The following is a 12167-nucleotide window of genomic DNA, read 5'->3' as shown; positions in this document are numbered from 1 at the left end:
CCTGGTCTGCAAAACTCCAAATAAGGACCATTGTCTGAAACTTGGTATTGTCCTGGACAATGAGCTAAAACAGCAACCCTGTAACTGATGTGACAATTAAAAGAAATGTGTAAATGGAAAATTAAATGAACTTACCTCATCAGACATCAAGGTGGCTATCGAGCGGCCGATCTCATGGTACGACTTGGCTTTACCTTTAGGGCCCAAAAGGATAAACAGAAATCTAACGGAGAAGAAAGATGGCGTCACGGAGAGTTAAATGGGTGGAAAACATGCAAAATGTGCATGATGACATTAACAGGTTCAGCAAAGAGGCACATCAGAGGTAGGTAGCCACTCTACTATAGTAGAGCTATTTGTTCAAGTCATTTCTCTGCGAGAATTTGCATAGCCTCTTCTTCTGCATGTGCATTGAGTCTGGTAAAACCCTTTAAATAGCGGAACACGAGTGCAGTGTTCTGAACATATTATCAAGGGACATCTTTCTTTTCTACAGCACCTGAGGATGGAACATGAAACAAGTTGACCAAAATGAGCGAGGTATAAATTAATGTTTTATTTGACCTTTTAGATCTGTGAGTTGAATAACTCAAAAGCCTAAACTTTTCAAATTAGCAATGGAGGGTTGAGCATCCGGGATCTGATTCACAAAGCATTTTCCACAAATAAGTTGAACTGCAGTTCACATAAATGCAGAATCTGAAAAGAAAATTTCAAACCTAATTCACGGAATCAAAACTGTTGGAATCTTATGCTCATAATATGCTCATGTGACTGATGAAATTCCACAGGAAAATGTCGGAAATGGTATGAAGTGCCAACAGGTTTTTTCTGAATACGTCACCATGGATGGTGTTTCTGTGGGAAATCATCCTTCTACCTCTTTACAACACACTTCTTCACCTTAACTCATCTATTATACTTTATTTTCATTTCTTCTTCTTCTCTATTACAATGTATTTGCTACTGTTATTAGATATATTTACAGCTCTGTTTTTCAATTGTACTGATATTATGATATTTAGATCCTAATAGATTTAGGCTTCCACACTTAGACTGATGACATTGTCTTCTTTCACATTATGTACATATAGCTTTCTTATCCTCTTATTTCGATTTAATATTGTATAGTATAGATATTGTCTGATTTGTCACGATCCATGGCCTCCTGACTTTCAATGCGATGTTTTACTGATGGTGCTCTTCAGTTAATGAATGTCTGAATAACTTTATTTCATAATATATCATATATTTATTCTCTTTTTCATAACGTATTGGAATAAGATGTTTATGTAATTTGGTATTTATTTCATGGATGGATTGAGATATTGTTATATTTATATATGAAATTGTCTTTAAATATGAAATGCTAATAAAAAATTATAACAAAAAAAAAAAAGTAGACATCCTACCTGGGTAATCAAAACCTTCCTCATTCCTATTTGACTGGATCCTATTAATGGGCCCAGTCTCCAAGTCTAATACCCATGCAGGGAGAACAGTCCTTACAAATCCCCAGCCTGTCATGGATCGAGTAGACCTCCCTGATGTTACCCTGAATGTGGACATCTTGGCAAACTTTCCGCCCATAGAGTCACCGCACCACGAATCACGGGACTAACTGAGAAATAAACCTCAATTGAATAAATTCTGAAGTCGGGTTTGGGGGAACACTCGTTTCAGAATTCAAGATGGCCAGACGGGTTGGGTGGGTCGGAAGGGGTACTAAAGTGTTTCAGGGTGACTGTGTGGTGCTCACTTTTAAATCCCCAGGACTGGCAAACGACATACTGGGTCATGCAAAGTCAATGCTCCCAACCCAAAATCAAATTATAATTCTCCTGTTTGGTTTCTTTTATAAGCCCCCAAGACAACTGTTCAGTCAGCCAAATGCTTTGAAACAACAATTCCCCTCAATTCAATGTACACCGCAACCACCACCCACAAATTCAAACTATGTAAATCCCCTCCTGTACTCTACTGCAAACTCCAACAGGTTTTATAGTCTCTCCAGCCTTACTGGGGTAGATTGAATAAATGATAAATCATTGGTAGGAACCATTTCGCAAAATCCTGGTCCCACAATTCTGACTTCTGTCAATAATATACAGCCAGAGACGGGTTTTAAAGTCCCAACGATCGCAGAACAATCCCCATTAAGCAAAGAGTTAACTGTGGAATCTATGTCTCCAGATTTAAATAACATCACAGTTCTATGTTGGAATGTAGTGGAGCGGCGTAGCAAGCTCAATTCTCCCACTTAGCTTGAATTCACAACTAACTTTACTATAGTTTGTTTACAAGAAACTTGGGTTATTGATCCATGTCATCTTAATGGTTTTAAAACTTTTAACTCTCCGGCTATTCCATCAAGGCATGGCAGAAAGAAGGGTGGTCCTTGCATCTATGTGTTAAATAAAGTATCCTCCACCAATGTAAATCTTAAGTCACCTAGCACTTTTTATCAAATTGTTTCTATTGATTTTTCTGCATCTTCTGAGTGGATTTTAGTTAATTTTTACAACAATGCTTGAGATTCAGACATACTGGCCATTTTATGATATCTCCGAGTCTAGCCAGTGCTATATAAAACTTTTAAAATAAAATAAATAAATATGCCCTGGAGTTTCAGAGACCCCTCTGAGAGAGTCCACAGCGCAAATGAAACCACACACAGCGAAAGTGTGGGAATAATACCTCTTCCACTGGGATCACAGCACACCGGACATCAAACACTGTTTTTCTTCATCTCCCAGTTGTGTTTTCCTTCACCCTCCCCCTCCTCTTTCTCCTGCTCATTCTTGGTCTACCTCCCATGCTCCTATCCTCTCTCCACTGAATCTCTCCCCCCCCCTTGCCTGCTTAGGCTTACCTGAAAAACATGTAAAAAAAAAGCCCTAAGAGAGGAGACCAGGGAGAAACTGTATGAGGCTAGCTGTAGTAATGATACCACCAAAATTCTGGCGTGTTATCAACTCCCCATTTTTTAGTGAAGGTGATAAGCCCAAAATAGAGGCTCCAGTGACTGAAGAGGATTGGGTAGCACACTTTTCCACCTTATATTCAGCTAATACAGATTGTGGTATGGATCATCCAGATTTAGATCCTACGTTAGCTCCCCCGACATTCACTCCCGTAAAAGATTGATCTGCTCTAAACTTCACCCTGGAAGAGGTTTTCCTTGCTATTAGTTCAAGTAAGAGAAATAAAGCTCCAGGACCTGATGCGGTCCCAATTGACCTGTTTAAAGTTAATATCGATCTCTGGGGCCGACTTCTTACCCATATTTTTAGATCTTACCAGAGTGTGGGGTTCCCTTCATCATGGGTAGAGTCCCAGATTTTACCTATATTTAAGAGGGATGATCGCAACTGCCCAGCGCATTATAGATCAATCTCCCTACTAGATTTGCTGATTAAGGTAGTTGGCCGTATTCTTTTAGGTAGACTACAAACTTGGGCGGATTGCAATAATATCTCTGACTTAAAATATGGATTCCGTCAGGGCATTGGGACCACGGAGCAAGCCATCAATTTGAAACAGCTACTTGGTAAATATACGTATATCAAAAGTGGTACCTTGTACATGTTTTTTTTTAAATTTATCATCATCTTTCGATTGTGTAATCCACAATTAGCTATGGTTTGTAATGAGTTGAATGGGTATTGATTGTAGTATTATCAACTTTCTAGGACACTTATATTCAAACAGTAACGTAAGGGCATGTTTCGGTATAAAGGGAGAATGTACACGCCCCTTTAACATTGAAAAAGGGGTTCATCAAGGGTGCGTACTTGCCTCTTTTTTATTTAACTTGTATAATAATAACCTGGGTAACACACTCGATAGTATGTGTGCGGTTTGCCACACGTTAAGCACCGGCCAAACCCTGTTCTGCTTTAAGCGGATGACGCGGTACTCATGGGGCACACCCCTTTGTCCTTGCAGAGTCTCCTTCGCAGTTTTGTCCTTTTTATGGGCAATCTGGGGCTACAAATTAATATAAGTAAGACTTTTTTTATGAGTGGGCCATAACTCAACTTAGTGTCATAACATTTTTATAGGAAAATATATTTTACCTTTTACCCCGACTTTCTCATATTTGGGTATTTTATTCGATTGTGAAGGGGATTGGAAAAGTACTATCAACTCGAGAAGATTGCAGTTTGTTAGCTCTATCATGGCTCTTCGCAATTTTGAAAGGAAATTGGGGAGTATCCAACCAAGAGAAATGTTAACCATATACACTGCAAAATGCAGATCTATTGCAATGTACGGTTATGAAATATGGGGGCACGCAAATGTTGAATCTCTACGGGTGGTGGAAAATGCCTTTTTTCAAAATCTTTTAGCACTTCCTTCTAACTGATCAAACTTTGTATGTCACTCTGAACAGGGAGCTAACTACTTAATAGATTTGATCAAGATTCAGCCAGCCCTGCTTTGGCACAAAATATGGACCTCAGACTACTTGAACCGCGCCATAGTAAAGGACTGTTGTGACTCAGAGCTTGCTTTTAAAATCTCCTGGCTAAAGTTTATTAAGAACTTTATGACAAATATTGGTCATCCATAATTTTATGATATACCTGAATCTCTGACATACATCTCGAGGAAAGCGCTAAAGACAGAGTGTCTAATTTTACTAGAGGATTTGAGATTGTGTGTGGAATTGGCCAAACCAACTTTTCAACATAACCAAATGGTTTTGACCACCTTTTCTATGCAACCATATCCTTTTAATGTTTTTAATGCCCAGTACAGTTTTGTTTTAACGCGTTTCAGGCTAAATATATTCCACAGCCTGATAAGTTTTCCAACTGCTAACAATTGGTCAAATGATCTACTGCTTTGCCCTTGTGATAATGTGTCTAAACAAGCAACCATACATATAGTGTTCTTTTGTAAACTTTATACAGACCTGAGAAGATCTTTTATTATTGCTTTATTGAAATCTTTAAATTTTAAACAATGCAGGCCGGCATTTACACATTTGCGCAACTTCTTCCAAATTTTTACACATGTGTGGTACTTGCAAGGTTTCTTAGGGCAACTCAAATGAGAAGAAAGTCTTTACCTGCGGTATGCTAAAGTGTGACCTGTATCTTATTGTCTATGTTTTTATCGTACTAAATTTGTTTTTCTTTTTTTAATGAATTGTAGTTTTTAGGTACTGTTTTATGATACACCATGTATGAATCGAATAAAAATGAAAATTGAAATTGCTGCCTTAGAGTTCCTGTCACCATAGAAAGAACACACTAAAGTTTTGTGAGTTTGCGATTGATTGACTGTTTGCTATTCACAAAGGTACTTTACTAGTAGTATCTTTACTACTGCAGAGTCTCTGCAGAGAAAAAGAGAGGACAGTCCATCTTTTTATTTGACAAAACTCTAGAGTCATTAAGATACTACTAGTAAAATACCTTTGTGAATCGCAAACAATTGTAAACGTACAAAAAAGTGTAAGTTTACCTTTGTGCATCAGGCCCTTAGTTTGCAGCGTGTAGATAAGGGAAGGTGGCAAGGGTATTCAATATGCTCTATAACAATTTGGTCTTAGGTCTACTGACGTTTCTGCCTTACTTGGATGATTTTTTGGGAGGGGAGTGACAATACTGAACAGTGAGCAGCTCTGGATGGAGGAAGAGGTCGAGGAGCTATAATAGTATAGAAAATGCTAGTAAAATGGTACAGGAACGAGGAAGAAAAGGAGAAGGCAGAGGATTGCAAGAAGTCATGAGCAGTCGAGACTAAGCACAAAAAGGAGATTTGAGCTTAAGAAAAAGGAACTAATGCTTGTGGACTCCTGAGGATACAGGGACACCAGAGTCACAGACTAGATAGAAACACAGAGGATGTTTTGGGTGGAACATCAAATATGAGCAGATTAACTGTTAAAATAAAGAGGATAATAGGGAAGGGGGACCAAAAGAAAACCAAGTAGAATGCCTGTCAGTTTAAAGGGAAACCCAGTATTTAATAATGTTGCACCCGTCTTACCTCCTTGTTATGGATAGGAGGAAAAGGCAATCTAGTGTAACTTGTTAAATATGTGATAACTTCATCCGAATAGGTTCCCATGAGATTATTCTCACTCATTGACAATGGGCTAGAGTGACTGTAATTGAACCACTAGCCTGTAATCTTAATGCAGTCATTTTCTAAATCTAGTGTGTGCTGTTTTTGCTATATGTGTAGTTTCTCTAGTCGTGGAAAAATAAATGCCAAATCTCATTGCAGCTAAAGGACTAGCATGCTCTCTCAAGGAATGATATTGAAATTCATTCCAACATTACATTCCTAAAACAATATTGTTGGAAATGGGCCTTTCTGCAGGGTCACCTCCAAACATGTTGCCTTCCTCCTCCTCTTTTTGCTGAATCTATTTTTGTAGACTTTAATACTCTGTTCACTTTACCACTGCTGCATAGTGCGTAAATGCTTGTGCGTGCTCCTTAAAACATGGTAGAATTGGATTAGAACCAATTAATGAACTTATAAAATCCCTAGTGCTGTGCAATATATGTGCCCAGCGCCTGTAAATTAAATGCTACTTGTGGGCATGCAGCACTTTGAAGTCTCCCCCACTTCAAAGGTACCACCGAGTACTGGACCTCAGACACCATCACTTCAGTACACTTCTGGACCTGTGGATACTCTGCCAGGAAGGACTGCTGTGCTGCTGATAGGACTGTCACTGTGCTGGACTCCTGCTTTGCTGTGCTCCCTGCAGCCCTATTGTCTGGGCGAGAAGGACTGGACCTGCATCTCTTGAACCCAAAGTGACTCCAAAGGCTATTTTGGGGCCCGCCTTATCTGAAGCCTCAGGGACATAACAGGCGTCCAACAACCTTGCAAATGAACCTGGACTCTGCCATGTGTGAGTCTACCCTGGCAAGTGCTGCCACCCCGGTCCTAGACCCTTCAAGTGGGCCTAAGGTGCATACTAGTGGAACCGATGCATCTCATCTGCTGATCAGCGCATCATCGAGCCAAGCTGACGCATCTCCTTGGCTGTGCAGCGCTTCCTTGAGCAGAACTGATGAATCGCTGCTGCTGTGTGGAGTGTGCCTAGGGCAAAAAGTCTGCATCAACCTCGCATCTTTGGAACCGATGCATTGCCAATGGTGTGGCACAACTCCGACCCAAGTCCTTGCACCCCTCGTCAATATGAGCTCAAAGATTTTGCTCGCATCACTGCCTCACAGCCCCTCGGAACCGACACATCACCTGAGCTGCGCATCGCATCCTCGATGCTCAGACTTCACATCACAAACCTCGTTGCCAAGATCCTTGACAATGATGCACAGGACTGTGCACCGCAGCCTCACTGCACCTCGGAAACAATGCATCAATTTGACTGCGCAACTCTTCTTGCCTCGTATCTCTGCAATCAGGATTCAAGGTACTTTGTTCAGTGGACCTAACCTGGTCCATGTAGGCGGCCCATACTCCATCGCGGTTGGCCTGAATTTGTGACTTTGTACCGGTCTGGCGCGACCAGGTATCCCTTATTAGCGCTTTGTGCTTTTTGGCGCTATTTTAACTTAACCCCTTGCGTGCTTCTGTCGGCCAACGGCCGTCGCGTGCACTACCTTCGTAGAGCTGCACACGTCCGTTGACTGACGTGGCCCCGCCCACTCCATTAACCCGCCGCACCGCGGCGGAATTGCTGCCGCGTTTAAGCGGTTAAAACTTTAACATTCATTATCTTTGGTTTTCCTGATTGTAATTCTGTCATTTTGGTCTTATTTTATTTATTAAAATAGATACTATTTTTCTAAACCTGGTGTGGGATCTTTTTGTGAGGTGTTGCACAAACACTTTACACATTATCTTCAAGTTACTTCTATTCACTTTTCGCGTGTTGGTGGAGATATCTCCTATTGGGGAGGGGACATCCCTACTGGAAGGTGTAGGGAAAATTACTAAAGTTTTGGATTCTTTAAAAAATGTATAAAAATATTTTAAAGTATAATATAAATGTAAAATAATTTGAAATATGTATTGATAATTTAGGATTATTAAGATAAAAATATACAGTGCACTAGCTCATCAAAGTAACTGTATTAAATAATAACATTTAAATATACTAATTTAATTTTATCAATATTTATTATCAAACAATAAATAAAAACATTACTCACCATCACCTACAATTTTATTTTTTATTTTATTTTTAGTAAACCGGGTTACAAGTAATATATTTAATCAACTTAAAAACCTTTTAAACAAAAGTTTAAAAGTTTACTTTTAAATAAAGGGCCCAATCACGTAGGTGTAGCAAAGTTATAAGTGCGGAGTATCCGCACTTGTGGCGGAACTAGTAGCGGAATCTCGGCAACTGGGGCAGAACAGTTTTCGCCCCAAGTGCAGAGACTCCACCAAAAGTGCGGAAACTCCGCACTCGTAACTTTACTACACATAAGTACCTTTGTAAATTGAGCCCTAAGTGTTTCAATACATTTTTTTTAATCAGTCAATAATTATGTATATATGTATTTTTTTATCACTTTAAAAATATACATATATTATTTTGAATGTTGAAATAAGTTAATTTATTTAACATTCTCATGGTATGTTATATTCATTCACTGTTAATTCTATGAAGTGCTTTGCAATACCAATGGTTGGCCATGTGTGGTGCTCGCCTTACAAGACGGAGTACTTTTGAGCCTGTTTTAATACATTTAGGGCTGCAGTAGTTTTAGCAGTGTATTTTGTGAATTTTAATCGTCTTACTCGTTTGTGTTACTGTTTTTTAGCTTTCCCCATTTCCCATTTTCCCACCTCTTTCCTTGGTCCATCCACATTTACTATTAATTTGTGTACCTGTGTGGAGATCTCCACCACAATGGTGGACATCACTGCACAGAAAATATAGGAGACCCACATGAGGAGGTCTCTAGCTAAAGGTTTGTGTAGTGCATTGTGTAGTATGTGAGTAGTGCCGCTGTAGTACTGCTTTATGCACTTCAAAATACAGTTTGAGAATCAGGCCTAGAATTTGTTAGGGAGTTCCGCGGTTCATTTGTAAGTCACTGTATGTGTGAATCTGCTGCTCCATGACGCGCGCCAGTGACGCCATCTTCTCAACTCTTTGGCCCACTTGGGACTTGTTCTAATTGGCCTTTCAGCAGACGCGTCACAGGGAATGATTCTTCAGGGCGCTCCATATCAAGGTTAATGAGCCTTCCAACTGTGCAATCACGACTCAACTCTGGTCGGAGAGCTACAAGTCGGCAATCATATTTCCTGATAAAGAAAGTCTAAAATACACAAAATTATCTTGTCAGAGCAAACTTTAAATTATTGTGAGTTTTCTATTGGCAGCCTCCTGGCTCCAGTCTGTTGTGTGACTCTCAAAACGAAACACAGCTCAGACCTTAAACCTAGGAAATGTAAGAACATCAACGAATGAAGAAGAATCAATACAATAACATCTCAGAACTGTCAGTTGACACATATATTACTTGATGCAGCAAGGTGGCTCAGCGAGTTGAATGTTTGCTGCTTGGAAGTGGTGTTTTCTTGGAGTTATGAGTTTAGATCATGAAGGTGGAAACTCAGCCTTTCGTCAATCCAAGGTTGATAACAATTAGTAACATTAAAGTGTTTATTAGTAACACCTGTTACTTGAAGTACATAGGCATATATAAACTTATGAAACTATTTATTATCAGAAATTATACAAATATACAGTGGAATAGCTAGCCTTACTGGCACCTGGGGCGGCCCCTAAGGTAGCTGCCCGGGTGCAGGTAAGAGAGGCGGTGTCGCACAACTTATTTCGGGGGAGGGGTAGGTATGGCGGATGATGGACGACTTGTTCTCGGGGGCAAAGGGATGGTGGTAGTCTACAGATATGACTCCCGCCGCCCCGAAACACAGTGCCGTCTGGGCCGGACCACCACCACCCTCACCCTCCCAGCTACACCACTGGAAATGTATTCACTTTTAATACACCTGATCAAATGCGGGACTCAAGATAGACAAACAATGAACTTTGCAATAAAATGCAGTCTGCTGAATTATTAGCTGGGAATGAGAATTCTGGCCCTATCTTGATGAACATATAAAATGAATTAAGCATGTTTTGAAGGTTTGAGCTTTACTGGTGAAAACATGCCCTTACCTTAGTTCAAAGTAAAGTGTGGGTGGCAACAGAGTCTTTCATTTCATTACATCCAATCTCAAGAAAAAAACAAGCACTGACAGAGCCAATAGGTTTTGGATCTAAAAGAGTGAACTATTGGATTTGCCAATGCCTTTTGGTAGTACCATGCAAGCACATGAATGAGAAAATGCCCATTTTGTGTGGTCATCCACTCCCCACTTTTTGCTGGATGTCACTGCTGGTGTATGGACTCTGGACACTGGCCTGCTGCCATCCAGCACCCAGTGTGATTATTTTGACCCCTAAAACATGTAGAATTGGCTAATTCCCTGATTGACATATATACCTTGTTTATAGGTCCCTAGTATATGGTAATGAGTGCACCGAGGACGTATAAATTAAATGTCACTAGAGGACTGCTGCACCTATTATACCATCAAATAAGTAAGAAACCAAAGAATATCTTCAGGCCTGCCTCTGCAGCCAGAGAGTGCAGATTTAAAACTGTAAATTCGACCAGGCAAAATAAACCTTCTGCCAGGTGTAAACCTTCATTTTTAATACTGGTACGTCATCCCTAAGGTAGGTCCTAAATGCCCAGAGTGCAGGGTGGATGGTATTTTAAAGGTAGGACATGAGAACATGTGTTCCTACATTTTACAAGGTCTTGCAGTGAAAACCCTCCATGTCGTCTTCACTTTGACAAGGCTGTCTCTCCCTTAGAAAAGCACTGGGCTACATTATATCACTTTATAATGTATAATATCAGTTTGGAAATAGCGAGATCCATGGTTCAAGGACCCAACTTAGTGGGAATTTATAATTCAATCTGATGGTCAAGTTGCATTTTAAATTACTATTTTGAAAATTCCACTCCCAGAAAGTTGGCGTTTACCTGCCTAAAGCCTCTAGCAGCTTTTTCAGAGTTAATTCCTATCTGTCAACTGGCAGCTTGCTAGGAGGTGTAAATGCTCCCAGAAAAGGGAACAAAAGGGCCTTGGAGGCCTGGGGGTGTGCCCACCAACTGCATAAGCTTCAAAGGGGATCCCCTGTCATAAGCAGATGTACCTCACACCTAAGCCTACCCCTGCCATTCCCCAAGTAGCCAGAGTGGCACTAATCCCAGTGGGGGCAATAGTCTTTCCAAAATTGGTTAGTAGGGGGTGTTCCTCATTTCCCTAGACACACTTTAGGGGTGTGTCCAGAGATCTAACCAAGTGAAGAAAGATTCTGCCATGTTGTGTTTTCCCAGAACAGGGCACTGTGGGATTATTTACGGCCACGTCCCAGAAAATTGTGTTAAAGTGGGAAAGTCTGCTACTGGGAAAATGTTCCCTATTGGAGAGGGAGTTTCTCCCACCTACAAGCTAGTGCCAGGCATAAAGGTGGCACCCCTGGATACCTTCTTCAAAACTCGACTGGACCTGAGGAAGACACCTGCTGAGCCCCCATTGAACTTCAGACAGACACACTGCATCTTCTGTAACCTCTGAAATGAAACCCCAAGGGCTGAACCTGCTCCCACTTGAACCCAGGACAGAAGAGTGGACTCCAAGGGTTAGTTGGATAGCCCCCTGTTAACCTACAGGGACACAAAAGCTGCAATAAGTCCACCTTGCTGGAGAGCTCAGCTGACCAGTTCTTGACAGACTTGTTCTGGACCGTGCTGGTGGCTTCCCCTGGAGTAGGTCCTGAACCCCAAGTGGTTTCCCTAAGGTCCTGGAGCCCTTGGATAAGTGCCAGTGCGCCCTTTACCTGCCTAAAGGCTGGGACTTCGAAAATGTTTCACAGATTTTTTCCAAAAGTACCAGAGGCTGACACCCATCTGCTGGTCAGACCAACTTGTTAGTTTGCCCGGCTGAAAGGATCCTGACTTCCCAAAAATGTTCTAAGTTCAAACATAGAGGAGTTCGCCGGGATCAATGCCGAGCAGCACCCTGCCAGCGAAGACACCTTTGTGGGACTGATCTTTGGATTTTGCCTGCTTTGAGTTTTCCCGCCTTCGACATCGAGAGCCTACAACTTACTGCCAATGCCGAGGCTCCAA

The 12167-nt window shown here is 41.0% G+C and overlaps 1 protein-coding gene across 8 annotated transcripts in view; it reads right to left on the bottom strand.

Moving 5' to 3' along the window:
* The window catches only part of SLC4A4 (solute carrier family 4 member 4), an 893491-nt gene that overhangs the window by 134742 nt on the left and 746582 nt on the right, over nt 1-12167 (bottom strand). For all 8 annotated transcript variants that reach the window (XM_078676409.1, XM_078676410.1, XM_078676411.1 and 5 more), the window contains exon 9: nt 136-223. In XM_078676409.1, coding sequence (XP_078532535.1) covers nt 136-223 — 88 coding nt within the window. The remainder of the gene's footprint in view (nt 1-135; nt 224-12167) is intronic.

Source organism: Lissotriton helveticus, chromosome 2_1 (assembly GCF_964261635.1).
Source record: "Lissotriton helveticus chromosome 2_1, aLisHel1.1, whole genome shotgun sequence".
NCBI lineage: Eukaryota > Metazoa > Chordata > Amphibia > Caudata > Salamandridae > Lissotriton > Lissotriton helveticus.
The sequence above is the reverse complement of the archived record's forward strand: the minus strand, read 5'-3'. Positions and strand labels throughout refer to the sequence as shown.